This window comes from Sciurus carolinensis, chromosome 9, assembly GCF_902686445.1.
Source record: "Sciurus carolinensis chromosome 9, mSciCar1.2, whole genome shotgun sequence".
NCBI classification, from domain to species: Eukaryota; Metazoa; Chordata; class Mammalia; order Rodentia; family Sciuridae; genus Sciurus; species Sciurus carolinensis.
In genome coordinates this window covers 129,647,466-129,669,839 of record NC_062221.1, presented here as the reverse complement: position 1 = coordinate 129,669,839, position 22,374 = coordinate 129,647,466, and the positions used below count along the sequence as shown (strand labels likewise).

At 43.7% G+C, this 22,374-nt stretch overlaps 1 protein-coding gene across 2 annotated transcripts in view; it reads right to left on the bottom strand.

Annotated features, from left to right (window-relative positions):
* The window catches only part of Hunk (hormonally up-regulated Neu-associated kinase), a 99,231-nt gene that overhangs the window by 25,698 nt on the left and 51,159 nt on the right, over positions 1-22,374 (bottom strand). The window contains exons 3-5 of one of the 2 annotated variants that reach the window (XM_047565326.1): positions 21,385-21,440; positions 15,684-15,819; positions 6,077-6,204 (exon numbers count right to left, since the gene is read on the bottom strand). In XM_047565326.1, the coding sequence (XP_047421282.1) occupies positions 6,077-6,204; positions 15,684-15,819; positions 21,385-21,440 (320 nt within the window). The remainder of the gene's footprint in view (positions 1-6,076; positions 6,205-15,683; positions 15,820-21,384; positions 21,441-22,374) is intronic. The other variant, XM_047565327.1, reaches the window with a different exon arrangement.

Here is a 22,374-nt window from a genome sequence, read left to right as displayed (position 1 = left end):
ACCAGATGGCTCCCTTCTTTTGTGCTTGGGCAGGGAGTATGCCAATAAAGTTTCTCCTTGTTTTTTGGCCTCAAGAGTCTGCCGCAGTCACATTAGTCATGCCGAGCATGATGTGTAAGGAAAGTAATAAAAAACTGTTGACGAAACGATAAAATCCCAAAAATCCCTTTTCCTTCTATCACAAGCAAAAAGTCTTCTTTTTTTTTTTTTTTTTTTTGCAGTTCATAGTACAATATTTTAAAAAGCGCTGGATCTGCCTTCCCTAAACATTTACAGAACACCTGCTATCTGCCGAGGCTAGAGACCAGAAGCCAGCTCATCCCCGAGCAGAACATTTGCATCCTTTAAGATTATAACAAGGGAGGTAACTATGTAACACAAATATATGCACATCAAGGTCACAGACTGCAAAACTGTTCAGCTTGAAAGCAGGCAGCGTGTCCTCCTACGGTCAAAGAATGCCAGGGATTACCACAAATGAAGATGCACTGACTTGCTTGAGTTCTGTGACTACAGTATTTTCTTAATTCTATATTTCTCTTTTTAAAGAGCATTATTACAATGTCTTGAAATATAAAAATATTCTTTTATGTAGCCTTGTACATGATATCTAATTTGCAACATACCAAATAGTAAGTCCCAGAAAAATAAACTGAATTGAGTCAGTCTCCAAATTTTTCTATCTTTTCCTCCAAAGTTATTTTCCAATTTTCTAAGAGGACCTCACTTTGCAAGGAAAAGTCATAAAAATGCTCACTTTCTCACCAGCTTTACGTTTTCATTTTAATACAGTTCTTAAAAGCATGATGGGACGTGAGTGACGTATTTTCTGCAGGATAGAAATAAGGCCATCATGAGGGGCCAGCTGTGATGCAAGAATTGACTCAAGGGAAACCTCCTTTACTAGGTCATGCCCCAGGTGACTCCTCCAGGAAGAGTTCCCAAGCAGCTAAAGAGGTCACCAGAAGGTCATGTCCCTTTAAGAATGGAGCAGGTAAGAATACATGTAAAGATACCTTAACAATCACAAGGAATATTGAATAACATAAATTTGATAGCTGGATCTCCAAATAAAACTTTCCTAAAATGTTCTTCAAAGCAAACAGATCTCTAAAGGAAGAGGTTCCTCTTTTTGGACCTTCTACCTCCCTTCCCTGAGCACCCTGACATTGCTGAGTCATTTGGATCTTAACCAGGGGCACCTACTGGTCCAAGGAACAAGATATGGGCTTACTGAATGGAACTGAGAGCTGCAGAGTAGGATGTGTTCTGAGATGTCTCTGTTGCTTACCCTTATAGGACCTGAACAACCCTCCGGGGCGACGGCTGGGCCTTTTTGGAGTATGATTAACCAGAAAAGCTAAGGATAAACTGGATATGCATTTTTGTTCTATTTTCACAACCAAGTGCTCTGCATATTCACAAACTGCTGATGAGCACAAGTAATTTTAGTTCAAATCTCTGCTGACGAATTTTATTCCCTTGGACGTCACAAACATTGCATTACTATCCTAAAAGGACTTTGAGAACATCCTTAGACCTCTTTGGAGTTTGTGTTAGGTCTTAAAAATCTCTATGTCTCTGGGGAAAAGGGATTAAAAATATTCCCCACAATCTCAGAAAGCCACTATGGCTTCCTGGAACCGTCTAGAAGAGAGAGCTGGAAAGGTCCAGAAGCTTGAGTTTCCACTGAGGTGACAGAAACAAGGGGTGAGTTTCATGGACTTGCAAGGGTAATAAAGCTGAGTCAACTCAAATTTCAAGATTTCTTCAAACTGAATCTACAAAGATGACTAGGATATAATAGATATGATCATTACAATTTGGAGTGACTCAACTGTCAAATTAATAAAAATGTGCATTACTGAAACATGATCAAATTGACATATTTTCAATCTGAATTGACATTACTCAAAACGCAAAGACCTACAGGCACTCGAAAGTAGTAAATCTTGGAGAGAGGGGCATCTTATACTCAATAAAATAAGGGAATGAAAATAACACAATATAGTGGGAGAATCTAGGTCTTCAGTCAAGCAGGCTTAATCCCTCTGAGACTCAGTTTCCTCACTGGTAAATTGGAAATGATGGTTCTTACCATGGAGGATCAAATGAAAAAAGATAACGTGAAAAACACCCATGAATGGTTATCCAATAAACAGCACCTACTCTTGATTAGGGGTAAACTGTATCCTGGGGGTTAGCAGATACCACAAGGGAATGCACGGGTGAGCTGAGTTGGGCAGGTTGGAAGAGAGAGGAGATAAACTGGGAGGGGTATAAAGGGCTGGAAAAACAGGGGACGATGGGACAGCAGCTGGTCCCCAGAGCCCAAGTCATTCAGTCTGTAAACAACAGATGATGCCCAGGGCGACCGAGCAACTGGTGCACAGTCTGGACCCTCCTGCAAAGGGCCGTCCCAGCCCTGAGCAGTCAAACCAATGAGCAGGCCGTCCGCCCAGGCCACGCACGCACATCAACCCTACAGACAGCAGCACAGATTCCTTGAGCGGCCATGGACACACCCTACACCTGACACCTGGCACAGAGGATTAAAGCCCTGGTTGAGGAGAGTTGTTTATGTATACCAATAGTTTGAAAAGGAGGAATGGGAAACCAGATTCCTTAACTGGGAAATCAGATCTAGAAATGCAATTCGTGCTTGACAAGTCAAAAAAATAAAGCCCTATAGGAACGTGAGGCTCTTTAAGAAGCACACTCAGAGTTGTGCTTAGGGCCAAAGCAAAAGCTCTCTGCTCTATTCAGGAGTCAGATGAAGTCGTGATGTTAGACCCAATTCCAGTGACCCTGAAAGCTCTTGAAACATTTCCAATATTTCCTCTCTGCAATTACCTCTGGACCATTTCTTAACATTTCAAAGTGTGTATTTTTTACTTTTTTTTAAAGAAAAATTAAATTATCCCAATCAAAAAACACTTAGAAACCAGCCTGAGGAGGTGGGCAAGGTTATTGGGAGTGAAAACACAGTACGTCTCTGAAGTAAGGAGAATGATTTTTCTTGTGCCCTTAACCCACCTGCCTTTGCCTGACTGTCCAACCCAGGCCCATGATGAAAGCAGGCTCAAATGCCGGCTGCTCCTGTCACAGCCTGTGCGTGTCTCACATGAAGGCCACTGGCAAATCTCTCTGGCTTTCTACCTTCAATACACAAGGTAAGGTGGCACTGTTCCACCCCATTTCCTAAGCGAGCTATGTGCTGTGCTTCAGAAAGCTAAGAGGTATGAGTGGAAGGGACATGTGGGAAATTTCATGATGGTAAGAGAGCTTGGCTTCCTCTTTCCCTCCTCCCCTCTGCACCAACCCAGCAATGTTGGAAATGGTGGCTGTTTCACCAGCCTGGGGCTGTAGGAGGGGCAAAGCCTGTCAATCTCTGGTCCATCTTAACATATATAGCATGAGTGGGAAATAAGCCTTCATATATCTCAGATCTCTGAGAACAGGGGTGGGGGATGATTGTTACTGAACCTTAACCTGGCCTACCCTGATTAATACAATGAGAAGGCAGCAGATCAGCAGTTCTCCAGCTGCTCAGGGTCTCAAGGGGATTCAGAGTGAGCACTGCTTGCCTTTTCCAGGCATGGGGTGCAAACATATTGCTACTGTACTGTGTTGTGGTCAAAGCAAGTTCCAAACCATCAGAGCAGCTTCAGAATCACCCAACATTCATGACTACAATGCTGCTATAAACGGAGCTTGCTAGAGGGAATACAAAAGGGTGCAGCTACTCTGAACATGAGTGTGGCTGTTCCTTACAAATGAAATACATGCTTACTATCTGACTCAAAAATTTCACTCTTAGGCATTTGCCCCAGAGAAGCGACATCATATTCACACAAACACCTGTACATGAATGTTCACAGCAGCTTTCCTCAAAATAGCCCCAGAAGGTAAACTACCCAATGGTCCTTCAGTGGGTGAATGTTTAAACAAACCTTGATGTATCTACGCCACTACTCAGCATCACAAAGAAACAAGGCCCTGATGCATGCAAAGACTTGGATGGATCTCAAAGGAATTATGCATCATACATATATATATATATGCACCAATGCATATACTGACAAAAAGTCATATATGTATATTCAAATATATGCATGCATATACACACACATATATTGCATTTTTGAAATGACAAAATTACAGAGATAGAGAACAGGACAGTGGATGGAGGGAGAGTGGGAGGGAGGGAGGAGCTGAGGCTACTGAGGGACCGCACAAGGGATCCTTGTGATGGAACTGTACTGTGTCTTCACTGTGGTGGCTGTAACACGTACCTACCTCTGTGATGAATCGCACAGAACTGACTATACTCCAAACCAAACAGGAAGACCTGTGAAACTCATGAAATCTGAATAAGGCCAATAGACTTTTATCCATGTTAGTGTTCTGGTAGTGATATCATGCTACCATTATAGATGGTCACTGCCACTGGAGAAAATTGAGTGAAGGATATATGAACCTCTATGCATTATTTCTTACAATCGTGTGTGAATCTGCAATAATGCCACAAATAAAAGTATTTTTTAAAAAAATCTTGTTAAACAACTATCCCCTCTACTTTCTTTCCCCTTATCCTGATTTTACTTAGAGCACTTATATTACCAAATATCACAATTTATATATATATATATGTATATATAAATTTTATTTTTTTTATTTTTTTTTTTTTTTTTTTGCCTTACTCACTGAATACAGTATAAGTTCTATAAGGGTAGAGACATGGTTACTGGCACCAAGAACATGCCCAGCACATAACTGGTGCTCATACATGTTCACAATATAAGTGAACAAATTAAATATGGAATTAAATTTAATTAAATTTAAATATGAATTAAATTAAATACGGAATGAATAAATGCATGAGTATTCCCCATAGTGCTCTGCAGCACATAACAATTCCTTCATTATTTTGCACATTTTCTAACTCTAAGAGTGAACAGCACTCGAAGTAGAGAGATTTATTTTAGAAGACAGAACCATACCATATCTTCCCAAGGCTGGAAGGCCTCCCTTGCTAGCTTGCAACCTCCAGGGATTCCACCCCGCCTCATGAAGGTGAAGGTGTGGTCTGAGTTCAATGATTACACACAAGAACTCGCTTCGGGGCTGGGGTGCAGCTCAGTGCTGGAGTGCTCTCCTGGCACGCACAAGGTCCTGGTTCAATCCCCAGCACCATAAAAAAAATTAAAAAATAAAATTTTAAAGGGCCTTTGAGAACTCATTTCAGCTTTGATTCCACTGGTCAAGCATAAATTCAAGGTCAGCTTTGTGGATGTTTTATAAACTCCAGAGAAAAATTACCTAACAGTAGTAAAATAAAATGCCATTTAAAAAATTACTTCGTGGGGGGATGTCTAAAGCTTCATCCCAGTGAAGCTGAGTTAATCCCAAGGGAACAATTAAATGGTCACCAAAGCCAAGCTTAGGTCAGGAACTTGATGCGAACTTTGAACAAAACAAAAGAACAATTTGTACTGACTTATAGGATCAGAAACCAAGCCTTAACACAAATTGTTCACTGAAATGGGAACGTGCTGAAGTCTGAGCGTTCTCTCCTCACACCTGATGAGTCAGTCTAATGAAGTCACTGAACCCATATACATTAAAAGCTTTTGAACAGGCTCAAAAACGCACATAACAAAACAACTTGAATGAAACTACTATTTCTTTACAGTGAACTGACTGCAGAAAACATAACAGAAATGTGATTATAAACCCTGTTTTCCAAGCCAACCTTCTAATATGGAGAGTTTTAAAACAATCAAGCCTGTAATTACTTTTCAAGTGGAGAAGAGAAGATCCTTTTGATGTGTGTTTTGTTCGGAAGGAGGGAGTTAGGGCTTTGGAATTCTAACAGAAACGGAAAGGACACAGGTGCCATAAGAGGAGCAAAGGGCGTCTGCTCAGCCACCGCCGGAGACTTTAACAGTGGGAAGACACACTCACCGGATAGCCACGACAGCACCGCCTCAAAACCAAATACCACGTCACCAATGGACCCGGCCGGTCAGAACCAAGGTCCTGCAACCCTGATCCAGAGTCGCAGGTGAGTTACCTGTGGAAAGCTGGGTGGGCAGGGGGTTCATTTCTTTGTCCACCATCTTCTGGTACAAAGCCCGCAGGCTGAAGGGCTCCACTGTGAAGGGCAGGGTCCCAGTCAACATGGCGTACATGTTCACACCTCTGAAAAGAGAAACCAAAGCATGAGGCCAGGGTGAGGCCCCAGGTGGGGCGGGCAAAGGGGACACAGGCTTGGTTCACGCTTCCAAGCCGTTGCTTCCATGCTGACTTCAACAGGTCTCCTTCCTGGTCATCTTTCTAGAACCCTCAGCACCATGCTGAAGCACCTGCACTGACAGGCTCTGGGGAGAACAGGACTCCAGAGCTGAGCAGCTGAGACCTCCCAGACCTGCTTCCTCAGGAGGGGATGCCCTGTACCTCTCTTCTCTCGGAATCATGAACGGGTTGAGCATCCCTAATCTGAAACCCTGAAGGGCTCCAAATTCTGAAACTTTTCTGAGCCCCAACTTGCCACCACAAGTGGAAAATCCCACCTCTGACCTCATGTGACAGGTCAGCCAGGTTCACTAGAAGTATGGCATAAAGTTACTTTCCGTGGATATGAAACACCCATCAGTTTAGTGATTCAACATGGGCCTCATCCCCAAGATATCTCATTATGTGTCTACAAAAATTCTAAAATCTAAAAAACATCCCAAATCCCAAACAATTCTGGTCTCAAGCATTTCAGAAGTGGTCCTGCCATTGTGCAGTTTTCCAAGTGTGGCTTACAAGGTGGAACCTATAAATGGCCAGACAGACCAAAACATCCAGGGCAAGACCTCCCTATGAGCACCCAGACCCATGAGCTGACCAGGTTACCCATCAGCCCTTTTTAAACCAGGTTACTAATCAGCCTTTTGAAAATCAGTGTGTTGCTCTTCTCTTGAATTTTTCTTTGGTTTATCACTAGAGAAATTCCTTTCCACCCTCATTTCTTATTTTATTGCTTATTATAAGACCATGTCACCCAGCCCTGGCCCAATATCTCAGGTATGGTTAAAATACCTTCCGAGTGGGCTTAACTGCTGATATTAAAAGCCAATCTAGAGAAGAGCAACTTCTTCTCAGAGGGTTTTTATTTTCCTGATGTGCAAGCCTAATATCATTTTGATGAGATTTCCTGATGGGGATGAAATGCCTGCCTGCCAAGAGGTCTCCACTGTTCAAAAGCACCCAGGGGAATATGTTTTAAAAACAGGCAATAGGATTGCCAGTCAAAACAAATCCGATGAGACTGATTGAAATGAAGACCCTTGAGGCCTAATTCCACGGAGGCGCCTCTGAATTATGGCATTCCAGATAATGACAGGTACTGGGGCCCATGGGCTCTGACTAAAAATCATTCTCAAATTTCAGACACACAGTAAAAGCCACTTCCCACTCTGAACTCACAGCGGAGTGAGGGAGACAGTTACACAAATATTCATTCCACAAATTCCTGCTGGATGCCTCTCTGCCCACAGGATTAGAGGTGCCCGAGAAGGATGTCGCCATCTTGGATTTGGAGTTGGGGAGAAGCAGGCACTTGAATACATAAGAAAATAAGCACATCCTTTCAAGTACACAGGAAATAAGAAAGAGGTGAACTGTGCTGCTTTGGACAGCCACTAGCAGAGTTCAATGAAGGGAAACAAAGGATAGGCCCACAGGCACATGAAGACAGGGAGGCCTCTCAGGTGGTGGGCACTGAGGGTAGGAGCTCATGTTTGTATATAATGTTGACTGGCTGGAGGTGAAGAGGAGAAGATGAACGGCATAAATCAAGAAATGGAGAGGAGAATAAACAGGGCACATGTGGCCATTTACAGCAGCAATTCTCACTATGTGTGCAACGAATCACATTCCCTGGGATAAGTACAGGTGTGAAATGAACACAAATTCTAGGGCCAAAGTGGGGAGTAGTCCTCTCCTGGAACGGATTAAAGGGGTTCAGAATGGGGAGCAGGAGATGGGCAGCAAAGGCAGTGAATTGCTAGTGATGTCAGAATAAAAGCAATGGCACAGGATAGAGAGAGAAAGCAAATCAGCAGCATCTGAAGGGGACACACAAAGGCACCAGTGTGGAGAGCCAAGCTATGGTGGCCACAGAGGGACAATGGAGGAGGCTGAGAGAGCAAGTGTTGGGGTGGAGGGAAGGAGCGTTGGGGTGGAAACACATTCAAGAACCTACTAAGCAACGCTGCATTTAAGATAGGTTTGAGAGAAAACCAAACACCTCTACCTTGGAGGATTTTTGGAGACTGATAAGAGAGAAAACTTAGCCAAATAATTCTAAAATTTATAAATATGAAGAGGCCTTAATAGATGGAAATCCTCTAGCACATCCCAGAAAGTTGCTGGGAAGCACTGAACAGCCTCAGAGACAAGCACCCGACCTTCCTAAGGCTGCCTGACCCACTTAGGACAGTTATGCAGGAGGAAGGGCTTCCCAACACTAGGCCAAGGTCAGCATCTCCTATGCTTCAGTTCTGGAACAAGATCAGTTGCTCTTCCGTGATCAGCACTTGACTCATTCAAAACCTGGAATCACGACCTCCCCAGCCCAGGCCCTTTGCCCGAGTTTCATGTGACGCGGTTTAGAGTCCCATCAAAAACCTCGCTCTCTGCTCTGAAAACACATCAGCTGATTCATGTACTTAATGAATTTTAAAATTTTCATACTATATAATAAAGACCTAATATTTCAATAGAATTCGAATGAATTGAACTTAAGGGTAAAAAAAAAAAAGTTTTTAAAGGATTCTACCCCTGCTCACTTCCCTGAACTTCATCTTGTCTCTAATCTTCACACTAAAGCTGCAGAGGCTGGTACTTAGAGTGTTTTATAATGTCAAACCACATGCAGTGCTTTTGAAATTGAGGTACACGGGCATATTCTCTGGGGTGCAGCAGTTCTTATTTTTCTTTTTGGTGATGTAAATAAATATATATATATATATATATATATATTTTGTACACCAGAAATAGGGCATCATCAGGACCATGACATAACCAAGGACTCTTCCCCTGTAGACACAATTTCAGTGCTGCAAAATTCTTTAAAGATGTACAGTTTTTACCAAAACAAATCCCTTTTATTGTCACAGTGTAATGGGAACAGAGCAGAAGTGATGCTTCTGAGCTTCTATCCGTGGAAAAGAACATGTTTTGGTGGTTGGAGGACTCCAGAGGGCGTTCCTCAGTCCTGCAGCGTCAGCACCACCCAAGAATTCGCCATGGAACCTTCCAGGTGCTTCTGATGCACACTCAGGTTTGAAAGCCATCAGAAGGATGGAAAGTGGTGGAGAACTGTGTCATCCTGAGACGGGCCTGACCAGCTGCAAGAACCCGGCCCAGCAGGGAGACTGCACTCAGACTGGCCTCAAGAGCTCAGCTCCCCAGACCATCAGCCACTGCGTTACAGTAACATTGCTTACTTGGAATACTCAGGGGTTCTTTCAGTCTCACTCATATTTAACTTGTAAATTGGTTTTGGCAAAGGAGTTTGATTTTGGATTCATAAACTTGTAAGTAACATTTAAATAAAAATAACCTAAGTCAACAGATGAGATGATCAAGAATGCTATTCCTTTAAAAAGAGAGTGTGCACTACTCAAGTCTGAAGAACTTTGAACTCAAGGCCTATATTCCCTTTCATCTTTAGGGGACACGTGGCTTCCTGTTATGGGTGGAGTGGATCCAAAGTGCAGGATGTCTCCAAGAGACAGGATGCTGTGGCCATGGGGCAGGAACTCAATTGAAGGGGTTCGGCGCGTGTAGGGGGCCCACTCTAAAACTCTATGAAAGTCTCTCTAAGGAGACCTGGAGATGCCAAACTGCCTGCCTCCTTGTCACAGAATGGCTTCAAAAGATGACTAAATCTCCAGTCACTGCCTATGACTCTGGTCTTTGCCTCTCCATTGTCTGGCTTGAGTCACAGATAAAGGTGACAGACACTTGTCTTAAAGAACTCCAGGGTCTAACCAGAATCTAGCAAGTGGTTTCTAGAGAAACTCTTGATTACCAAATTGACACTGGAATTCCACTCCTCCTGGAGTAGTCAATCATCATCAAAAACAGTGGCAAATCCTTAGAAAGAGCTAACTTCCTCGTCCCAGGGACTTGCGGCTGTACAACATGGATAACAATGGCACCTACCTCCCAGGTCATATGGAGGTCAAACACAGGAAATCACAGAGAGAACTCAATGCTGTGTCTAGCAAAAGTTAAGTGCTCAATAAATGTGATCTGTTGTTTCATTTTTAAAATCTTTTTAAAAAACAACAGGAATAAAAGTTACAATTATATCTGTGCCCCACAGCCAAATAATAATGGAAACCTACATTCGTAGTCAGATAGTTCTAGATGTCAAAAGGGAAACCAGACTGGGCATCTGAATTCCTCTCCCTGGGAGTTTGCATGCATGTTTAATATATGGATAAAGAGAAATGTAGTCCCTTTGACATGTGACAAGCATGCAAGAATACCAACGGGAGACGTGGAATGCAGTTTATAAACCTGTGTAATCCCACAGAATTAGGAGGAGTTTCCAAACATGTTCAGAATTTCCTGATGGGTCTTTGAAATATGGCTCAGGGGCTTCCTGGGTTCTCTGTGGCAGACATGGGACTCCTAAGAATCAAAGAGTTTTAAAGAAAGAGAATAATTAGAGTCAGGAATGAAGGAGATCGACAAACTAATACTACTAACATTTTTCCAAGCAGAAAGAAATATGGGTGAGTCATTGTCAGATGGGAAAAAACCCAAAGGAGACTGGACAGTGGAATATTCTGACGTCCAAAGAGAAAGAAAGAGTGAGGTTAAGGGAGCTGAAGGAAGGAAAGGGGTCCCATGAGGTGTAAATGTGGAATCTTTGAAATTAAGTCAGAAACTAAATGGTCCTAATATTTAGTCTGAGACACAAAAATATTTCCTGAAGGAAAAGCTGGGATATCACCTGCCAACCCAGAGAGGAAAAACACAGCTCCCTGGAAAAGTCTTTAGAAACTCTACCAAGATGCAAGGGACAGGGCAACTGGCAGGGCTATGCTGGTAGGTGGACACAGATTCTGTGTCCTCAGAGGGCACATGGGCAGGAGTCTCAACAATCACCCAGAGAGGTCCAGAGTGCAGCTGAGAGAAGCTCGCAGATACACCTGGCTTCATGAGTCTTCCAGGAAGGAACCACCTTGGAAAAAATGAAAACATTTTCCACCTGAAAGCAATATCCTTCCATCTTTCACTATCAATTTTCAGTAAAACAACTTCCAATTTAAGGTCTTGTAAGTAGAAGAGGAACAGATCTATCTCTTTAGAAAATCTCACTCTTCAACACTGCTCCATTAAATGCTCTGCAGATTTTCTTGTGGGTTTCAAGACTTTTGTTTCCATTTCCTTCCCTCCTTCATCTCTTCTATTTGAAATGCTCATGCTAGCTGCAAAAGAGGGAGAGGAGCCTTGGACTTTATAACTGAAAGCTCAAAAGCTAAAGGAAGCTTCTTTTTGAAAAGTCAAAAGCCCTGAACTTTTCAAAAGCAGCAGAGGTCTCTTTCCACCTCCTTGTCCTTCCATTCTTTATTTTGAGGGTGTCTGAATGGAGAAAAAAAATTCTTCCACACCTGACCCCTGCTAATAGCTGATGGTATCTGATAGCACTTTTTTACCAAGCACTGAGTCTGAGGCCTGGAACAAATTCTCTCACTCTCCATCCTTGATGCCCAGTTCTTATGAAGATAGGAGAATGGAAACAAGATGGTACCTCTCAGGCAACTTGTCTACTCAGATATGTTGGAGACAGGCAGAGGATTTTTTTCCCACTCAGTGAAAACAGATTCAGGGAGCTAGGGAGGAGACTTGGGTGTGCCAAGCATGAGTCTCCCTGAGGCGCTCTGCCTTCACACAATGCTTCACCTACCCCAGAAGCCCCAGGACAGCAAAGGGCAGCTCTGGTGGATAAAATGCTGTAGTCTCCATTCTTTGAGACAGAACTCTGACAGTCCATTTTCCTTATCCTTAGGGGCTCACAGATGTTCTCCAAGAAGCATTGTAATATTCTAAAAATAAAGTTAATTTTGATTCTTTTCAAGTAAAAAAAGTACTTCATTAAAGATCTTTAAAATTAGCATACATAGCATTCTAGAAAAAGACCAGTTAGCAACCATAAAGATTTGATGCACCAGTATGAACATCTTGGTTTTGTGGGTAAAGTCTTAAAGTTCACTGGAGATTTTAGATAGATATAGATATACATATATATGTATATTATATACATAAACACATACATACATATGTGTGTATATATTTCAGTCATCTGAAGGAAATATGCGAGTAATTTTAAGGATTTTTTTATGGTCCTGAAAATAATGGAAGAGCACATTTCCATTTCCGTGGTTAATTCCTGTTTCACTAGAGGAGAGTCTGGGGACCCTACCTGTGGGAAAGAGCTTCCCAAGGTCTCCCCTGAGTGGTGGGCTGGTTTGCTTCCTGAGTCAGTGTTAGACTTAGGTCTTAGAATAAGTCCCTGTCACCCACCGGAATCTCAAACCTCTGGAGAGGGGAGTTTTTGATCTTGGAAGGGAACTCTTCATTCTATTGTTGTTTCAGAGCAATAAAAAGAGAAGATGCTTTATAATAACCATGTCTAACCCATGGAGAAAATTGGCTCATTTTCACTTGTCTTAAGCAGCCCTTTGAATTAAATCCTCTTTGGGTTTTCCATTTGCAATTCTGCTGGCAAAGCCATGGACACCAATAGTAAACCTAACCTGTATCTCAGACGCCATACCCCAAGGCAGTGGAAAATCGATTTCTGAAAGAAGCTCTGAAGTTCTGTATTTTCACCAAGTTTAAGAGCACTGGCAGTTGGATGTCCCCCACCTCCAGGCCTATGCTCATGCTGTACCCTCTACCTGGAAAGAGTCCCCACCTCTTCTCCACCTGGCCCTGATGGCTTCTTGACTTAACCCAGCTGTACACCTGTATTTGCTTCCTCTGCTCCACCCGACACCTATCTATTTACAGGTGGGACTCATAAGTAGGTAGTTTAGTCAGCTTGGGTGATGTTATGGTTTGAATAAATGTCCCCCAAATGTCCATGTGCTAAAGGTTTGGTCCCCAGGGTATCACTATTAGGAAGTATTTATGTCATTGGGGGTGTGTCCTTGAAGAAGACTGTGGGACCCCGGTCCCTTCCTTTCTTCTCTTTGCTCCCTGGCTTGTGATGTGAGTAGCTTTGTTCTGTCGTGTGCTCCCTTGCTGATCTGCTGCCTCACCACCACCCAAAGCAACAGAGCCCATCAATCATGGCCTGAAACCTCCAAAAGTTTGTGCCAAAATAAACCTTTCCTCTTTATAGTTAACTATCTCAGCTATTTTGCCAAAGTAATGAAAAGCTAACACAGGCTACTATAACAAAATGCCACAGATTGGCTGGCTCTAACAAGACATTTTGTTTTCTCACAGCTGTGGAAGCTGTAAGCATAAGATCAGGGTACCAGGAAGGCTGGGTTCTGGATCTTCCTAATTTGCTGGATTCTTGTGAGAATACTCTTCCTAGCTTTCTGTCCCTCACAAGGCACAGAGAGGGTACAAACTCTCTGGTGTCTCTTATAAGGACATTAATTCCATCATGGGGCCCGACCCTCATGACCTCATCTAAACCTAATTAACTCCCTAAGGGTTACAATTCACTATATAAATTAGGATAGAGGGCACAACTCAGTTCACAGAGGTAGGTAAGTGTTTACCATGCAAACACACACACGCACGCACACACACACACACACAAAGCTGCCATTTCTGGCCACACCCCCAATAAGGGCTGAGGTCTACCTCTCCTCCTGACTTAAGGCCTGCTCATGCAACTGGCTTGGCTGAATGGGACATTAGCAAGCACGACACAGCTTCACCTGCAAGCATCTCCTGCACTGGAGTTTGCCCTCTCCTATAAATGCAGTTCTACGTTTTGCCGCTTATCTAGGACTTTTGCAAACGTAACTTTATTTCACCGCGACTCAGAATGTGGCCTCATTAGAGTTTTTCTGGGCACCTGGCAGCTGCACCTCACCTTCATGGAGGAAAAACAATGCAATGAAGCAGAGGCAGCCCAAAAATGTCCAGCAGCCCTGGAGGGAGCCCACCATGCCAGGAGCTGGGGTGAAGGAGGTCAGCTGCTCCTTGGCTGGACGCAATAGCCAATATGCCCCCTGGGCTGGCATCATCTCTGTCCCCTCCCATGGATGCCACCATGACTTCTAGGTGGAGTCACCGTTTATGCTTAATGGACAGAGACGGAGAAGGTGGCAGGGGCCATGAGGGTTGGAAAGCTGCTTCACTGAGGAGCCGATGCTTTCTTTCCATCACAGGGCCTGACGCGGACAAACGGAGTATCTGTGGTTACTAAAAATGATTTTTTCCCCTGGTCAAACCACCTGGCACAGGAGCAAGAACAAAGCCTGACCTTTTAGCTGCTGGAGCTTTTCATCTCCCTTTGTATCTCTCCAGACAGGTACGGATTCACTTCCCATCACAGCGAGCAGGGGGAGACAGAAGTCCCCTGTGAGTACACAGCCTGCTGTGACACTCGTCCGGAGGCTCGGCCTGGGTGCCCTCCTGTGGCTCCAACAACCCACGGGTCCTCACACTTGCATTCTAGACTTGGGGGAGACGCTGCTTCACCTGACATGGTCTAAAAAGGGTCCCATTCCCCAGGCTGAGCCTCTTCAGTATGAGAATTAGAGACCACACAGCCTGGACCATCCTCTTAGGAGCAGGAGGGGACAAAACCTGTTCCCTGCTCCCTAGCCTCCCAACTGCTCTTTCTCTTTGGTCATCCCATCTCCCTGTCCCCACCAGTCGCATGACACCCTTGGACGATCTGTTGGTATCTCAGGTTCCCAGAGTCCCATGGATTTACTTCCTTATTCACAAATTCTCCCTTCCACAGTTTTCTACTGAGCATAAAGAGTTCCCCAACTGTTCCGGAACTGTCCTCTCTGACTGCTGGAGACAGCCGATCAAGGGATTTGCAAGCAGGAAAGTGACAGGCAGGAGCAGGTGTTAAAGAGGAAATGACCAGGGTGAGGAGAGCCCGGGGGTCCTCCAGGCAGGGAGCTGGAGAGTGGGGCAGCCCTGCTGCTGGATTATGGCTGGAATGTGGCACACGTGGGCCATTTGAAGAGCTGGGAATGGCAGTCCGAGCACAGGGAATAGCAGGTGCAAACCCAGAGGTGGGCAAGGTGAAAGGGCGGCACGTCTGAGGGATCATGGGTGGAGGGCGAGGTGAGGCAGGAGAGATGCGCAGAAACTTGGAAAGTCACAGCCAGCTCTTAAGTAGGACACGAGTGGTTCCTGCAACCCGAGTGTGAGGTCCGTGAGTGCAGGACCTGGTTTTCTTCCCTCCCTAGCATCTTAACCAACGTTGGTGACGGCCATTCCGACAGTTTTTGCAGAAAAGACTAGAAGGAACAGAGAAGAAAGCCAGGTCCCGAAGAATCACGGATGACATATTCCAGAGCCTTTCCTAAACACCTTCTCATCAAATCCTGAAGAATTATCTCATGGGAAAGGAGCAGCAGAGACCGCAGCAGGGAGCATGGACTTCCACGCACTTGATCACTCACATGGACCAGACGTCGATTTTGGGGCCATATTTCTTCCGGGCCAGCAGTTCTGGTGCGGCGTAGGCAGGGCTGCCACACTGCGTGCTGAACGGGTCGGAGTAGCCCAGGATCCCCGCACAGTTGCTCAAGCCAAAGTCTGCAAAGAGGAGAGGACAGAATCGCCTCTGAATTAGCAAAATGGGGACATGAGGAGGGAGCGGGGAAAGGAGGAGGATAATTAAATAAATAGCAGGAAAGGAAACTGTCTCTGAGGCTAACGTGTAATTTAGCATCCCACAAGGAAAGCAGGCAGCTGCAAACCACAACCTCTGGATAAGGAGACTCAAGACAAAAGAATGTCAGGTGGCGGATCCCTTGCTGAGCCAAACACGTTCCACCCTTCCTACCATAAAATCCAGGCACAGTTCACAGTGTGTTGGACCAAAGCATATTTCCAACAAGCCCTGTAAATGAGTCACCGGGGAAAGCAGAGGTGTGCTTTCTAGGACTAAGGCAGGAAGCGAGAGCCCAGAGAGGCTGCCGTCAACGTTCTGGCTTCCCAGTGGCCAAGCGGGGGAAGGCTGGAGGGGGGCGGACTTCTCTGGCTGGCCGGTGTCCTCACCCTTGGTGACATATGATACTGCCATTTACAGCTGACTTCAGCACAATGCTTCATTTCATAAGTCTTTTACAAATTCCTCCCTAATGGATGTGGCACCTACAGGCATCTTGCTGGGAAAGGTAGCCAGCAATTGAGACAGGGCTCCACATTGGCTAGAAAAGGGACGTGGGCGAGATGTGATGCAAACTGGACCGAGCGACCTCACGGCCTGGCTTTGTTCTTGGAGGAGGCAGGGAACCGGGTCGAGCAGAGGCAAGTCCCGGGCACCTGAAGCTGCTCTGGGTCTCTTAGGTCTTTGAGCCTTGTTGACTTTTGATCTTAAAGATACTGCAACTGCCAGGTAATTAGAGAGCTGTCAGTGTCATGCCCTCGCCTGATCTTTCCTCAATCTTTGTTTTGATCTCAGAATTAAGATTCTTTGAACTTCAGTGTAAATATTTCGGCCCTACCCCCCAGACGCAGGACCGCAGGCCACAGGGCTGGCTCGGCCCAGACTGGCTCCAGGTCTGGAACAAAACCCTGGTACGTTCTCAGCTGGCCCTGAGAGTTTCATGCCTGCCGTCTCCCCTTCGTGCCACAACATGCCTCCATCTGCCAAGAGCACGGCTATTAAGAAAGTAGTAGGAAAGTTCTGGAAAGGAGAAGCAGCACAGGGGTCCCACCAAGTTCCCTGCACCCTGTGGATCAAGAAGACACGACTGGGAAGTCTCCCAGCAGTCACTGGATTGTGCTGTGCAATGAGACAGCTTTTCTAGAAAGAACCCCATCCAAGCAGAGCTCTAAAACCTGTAAGGCTCTGAAGATCATCCCTGGCTGCCACAGGGGCGGAGCGTACAACAGGAATTGGCACAAGGACCAACCAGGAGGCTGCGTGTTTGAACACTTAAGTCTTCTTTGGTTTCATTTTGTTCCAGTTTTCTTTTTCTGCCTTATCCTCCTCCTGCTGCCTTTCTTTGCTACCTTGGACTTTCCACCCCTACCCTCATCCTGCCCCCATTTCCCTTCCCAGTAGCCCCACCAGCATCAGGAGACACAGAGACCCTGCCCAGAAAAGCCCTTCAGGAGCCATGGAGGGTCTCTGGGTTCCCATCTTAGGAGGAGCGGTCTATTACAAAGAACCTGATACACCCTGTTCTCAGACCCTGGTGACCTAGACTACAATATCCCTGAAATAGTCGAGGGTTTTTGGTTTTGTTTTGTTTTGTTTTGTTTCTTTGGTTTTTTTTGTTTGTTTGTTTTGGGTACTGGGGATTCAATCTAGGGGCGCTTTACTCCTGAACTACATCCCCAGCCTTTTTTATTTTTTACTTTGAGACAGGGTTTCACTAAGTTGCTGAGGCTGGCCTCAAACTTTCGATCCTCCTGCCTCAGCCTCCAGAGTTGCTGGGATTACAGGCGTACACCACCATACCTGGCAAGAAGGGTGAGCATTTTTCCAAGAAGAAAAATCATATTGTGCTTAGCATTGGAGAATTCTTTGATTGCTAAGAGCATCTACTATAAGAAACAGCACCACAAAATAAAGACTAGTCTTTATCACTGGGGGTGACATTTTAAAGAAATGTTCATGAACTGTTGTGTTAAAGGCCCAATCTCATAGGTGACACAGAAAATCTCTCTCTAAATTTCAGAGATTAAAGCAAAAGCCTGTGTTTCTAATCAGCAGGGTTCCCTGAGCAAAAGGCTGCCTCCTTCAGTTCACTTCTTAACCCCCCAGATCTGGGTCTATAATAAAGGGTAGGGAAAGACAAGATAAGAGACCAGATCACCCTGCATTGTCCAGGCAAGTTAAAAGACTGGCCTTATCTTAAGTACTTTCAAGAAGATAAATTAGCAGAGGGTTTGGGGAGCGGAGGGAACAGAACCTGCATTGCAAGCGACTTGTGTTGATCTAGCTGAAATAATTTGATTTAAATAAACTACATTGCAGAGAAATAGCCAGCATGTCTCACATTTGTAACTGGAGTTATTAAAATTTTACACATATGCCTATAATTAGAATCGTGAAGCTAGAGAGAAGTCTGCCTCCCAGTAATGTCACCCAGGTCTGCCTCAATTAGATTTGGTAAATACATAAGACAATTATCACTCAATTTTTCCAAGAACTGCAAAATGAATCTCAAAAGAGCGCCCAAGTGGATGCTGCTTTGGAATATGTACACAACTGTTGTGAGTTGCGGCTCCCCATTTTAAGATGATACTAAACTCACAAATACCAGGCTGCTTTGTTTTTTGGAAGAGGGGGAAAGTCCTGATTAAATCTAATGCTATCCTGGTAATGCTAGTTAATTGGAATCATGGCTTAACTAGATTTATTTAAACCAAATTCTTTCAAAGAAAGAGAAACTACTAAGAGGAAATGATAATAGCTATAATCACCTATGAAAATCAAGCAGGTAATTCCTTTGAAGGAAAGAAGTTCAAAAGGCTTTCAAGACACAAAAAGGCAGCAGCAGAGACTTTGATCTGCATTACCCAACCCAGGGGCAAGAAAACCCACAAGACACTGGGCCTTCTTCCCTCAGAGTGGAGGAACTACAGATTCTGCTAAGCAGAATTCAATTCCCCGCTGCCTTCTAGAGCCACCGAATATCCCTTTCATTTACAGGTGTACGTCAGGGCTCTTAGCTAGTCCTGAGCTAATGGAAGAGTTTTAACAGGGAAACCCAATTTTCCAAGCCTCCTTTCCAGCTGTGCTAGAATCCTGGCTTCTGATGCCTGGTCATTTTCCAAAGACCAGGCCTATTTTGTCCTGTTAAACTAAATTAAGTTTGGTTTATAGTTTCCTCTGTACATATATTAAGTTTGGCCTAAACGCTTCCCATACATAGTGAGGTATAACCTAAAGACATGTAAACAAACTGTAACCTACTTTTGTAAGAAGGAGCTGAGTCTCAGCCACTCACAAGCCACCAACTGTTCAAATCCTGTTCAGGTAAGACAGTTGCAAGCTGGAACCAATCAGGCTCTCTGTACCCCACTTCTGTTTCCTGTATGTCACTTCCTTTTCTCCAGCTTCCTTTTTTCCATTTTTGATTGGGACTGCTTTCCAACCAAACTGCAAAAACAGCCAGATAAGAGCTGCAAAACCATATTTACTTGATTTTTGCTTTTTAGCAGTCCCAATATATGCTTAAAAATGCCCATCCAGAGGTTACCAGTTAAAAGGTGGTATCTCCCAGGGATCTGAGTGAAGTAGTTCCTGGTCTCCAAAAAGCAACTCACTAAACGCAGGCTCTGATTTAGGTACATAATTGCTTCCTATTACTATACCGGTTTCTTCTAAGAGGTTTTATTATTCAGTTAATCTGCAAGCTATACATGTAAATGCATTTACTATTTACAGTGATTGATTCTTTCAGAATCATCAGAGCAAACTTCTAATCAATAAAAAGGTCTGTGCTTTTCAACACTGCCAATCCCACAGGGCTATCATCTAGGGCTATCACTTGAGAAGGAGGAAGAGAGGCCAAAGTGAAGGAAAGACACAATCCAAGCAACGCTCAAGTGGGATCTGGAACCCACCCACGGGTGGACTGCTTTCCACCTGACTCACCAGTCGGGTGTACGTGAGGCCCAGAAGTGACCAGTGGAAGTGAATTAATCTTTTACTGTAATATAAATCCAGCATTTACCAAGGCTGTTTTCTTCACAACCTCTGCTGTTACAATAACTCTGTACTCCCACCTCCACATTTTCCAAAATCAAATACAGATCAGCCTGCCAGGAAACCTTAAAAAAAATCTTCTTTCCTCCATTCCTTACCTCCCACCAGGAGGGTCCTTTGTTGAGAGCTGAAGGTCCCAGAAAGTAGGATCAGAACAACATCCTGCAGACATTTGGCCCTGTCTTATTTCACTGTTTCTGTGTTTGGCCCTCAGGAAAATTAAATGCAATAATAAAACAACTTAACAAAATGAAAATCCTTAGGATGGTCTATGAATCTGCTAAGAATAGATGCTTTCAAATGCTTTTGGGGAAAAGAATCGGTTTCCTTTTAACAGTTAATCTTCTAATAATGGGTATATCCATCAACTGCTATCAATGGTGCTCAGTCACCCAGCTAAGGGGACTGGAGTCCCTGCAGCCTTCTGCCTGTTTCTGTTGGGAGCTGGCTGTGATCCTAAGGTATCTAACAAGTTGTTTCAATGATATATTTTGGAAAGTATTGGGATGATTTTCAACATTTGCTTACAAAAATCTTAGGTACAAAAATACCAAAATTTACAAAGTTCTATTCATCCTTCTCTTTTCCCTTATAAAGCCTTTTCAAGTCACTGGGGTGGGAGAAATGACTTGTACTTGAGGTGGGAAAAGAAAGAAAAGAAAATAGAGGAATAAAAGACAGTGCTAATACCTGGGTCCAAAAATAATCAAGAGCAACCACACAGCACAGGCAAACCACCTAAACAAACAAATAAACAAAAGGCCTTAATTCTTCTAGAGAATCAGCAACAGAGTGAATTCCCTTATAGATCCTGAATTGCGAACTCGCACTACCCTGAGTTTCCTTGCAATTGGTACAGACTCTAACCATTGATCTGCACAGCCACCACTGCACCAAGGGGCTTGGAGGCTCAGATAAAGATTTTATCAAAAGAGAAACAAGTTTCACCTCTGTTTATCTTGGCCATCCCTAGAATCAGTGAAAAGTGGAATGAAACATGGCAAAGCTATAGGCTACATTACTGAGCCAAACTGCTTTCAACTGTTTTCAAGATGCTTTCTTGTTAATCTACATAAAAATAACCTCTATAAAAGTTCAGCTCCATCTGAATTTCAGGAGAAGCTGAACTTTGAATAATGCAAAGAAACACATGGCCTACAAATACTTATTTGGAACTATGAAATTCATTTCACAATCAAATTACAGTATTTTTATCTGACTAATTTTGTTTGAACTATTATTTAAATAAATTATTAAATTACTATAAAATTAATTTTCATTTCCAAAACTATTATTATATATTAGACATAAAAGAAGGTAAACAAGAATTCTTGCCTAGGGATTACACATAGAACATGGATAGTTTTCAAAGTTGAGAATTCACAACACAACCCTTAAAAGATAATTTTGCTTAAAAAAAAAAAAAGCCATACCAATCAGCTTGATATTATTGTCTTCATCTAGAAGCAAATTTTCTATCTTCAAGTCTCTGAAATAAATAAAACCACACAATATTTCAGATAAGCATTGGAAATAGTGGAAAGACATTTTGCTTCTGAAGGGAAATGAACTGTTTTAGAGTCCCTTCCAACCAACCCATAAAGTTTTCTGCCAAAACTCATTCAGTCAGGTAAATATTTATAAGACATGATATAATTCATTGCCATTGACTATAAAAGCTAAAGGAGGGCTGGGGATTTAGCTCAGTTGGTAGAGTGCTTGCCTTGCAAACACGAGGAGGCCCTGGGTTCGATCCTCAGTACCACAAAAAAAAAAAAAAAAAAAAAAAAAAAAAAAAGCTAAAGGATTTCAGAGAAGACAAGAGCACAGAAGAAATCATGGTTTCCAGAAGCGGGACGTCAACTAGAACCTGGAAGTTAAACACAAACAGGTGAGTAGAAAGCAGAACACACCTTCCAGCCAGGGGCTGCCTGAGCAGTCAGGGAAATAAGAGCTGGCTGTGAGTCTGTGACACTGAGCAACATCAGCCAGAGGCAGGAATACATCTGGAGAAGCAGGTGCATGATCATCACCAACAACATCATCGTAATAATAACAATAAAAATAATGATAGCAAGCTGATGTATCAGTCTGACAACCTCCCTGCTTAGAGTCCAAGTGTCAGGACAAATTGGCAAGTGAAAATAGGTTAATATTAATCTATTTAGCAAGCAGTTACTATCATGGGCAGAATAATAGAGTCCAGAGAGATCAGCACTCTAATCCCTGGTGTTATGACTGAGGATATGTTAACCTGACATGGTCAAAGGGAATTGAGTTTGCAGACAGAATAAGGTTTGTTCATCAGAGCTGGGAAAGGTGGCACACACCTGTAATCCCAGCTACTCGGGAGGCTGAGGCAGGAGGATTGCAAGTTCAAGGTCAGTCTCAGCAATTTAGCAAGGCCCTAAGCAACTCAGTGA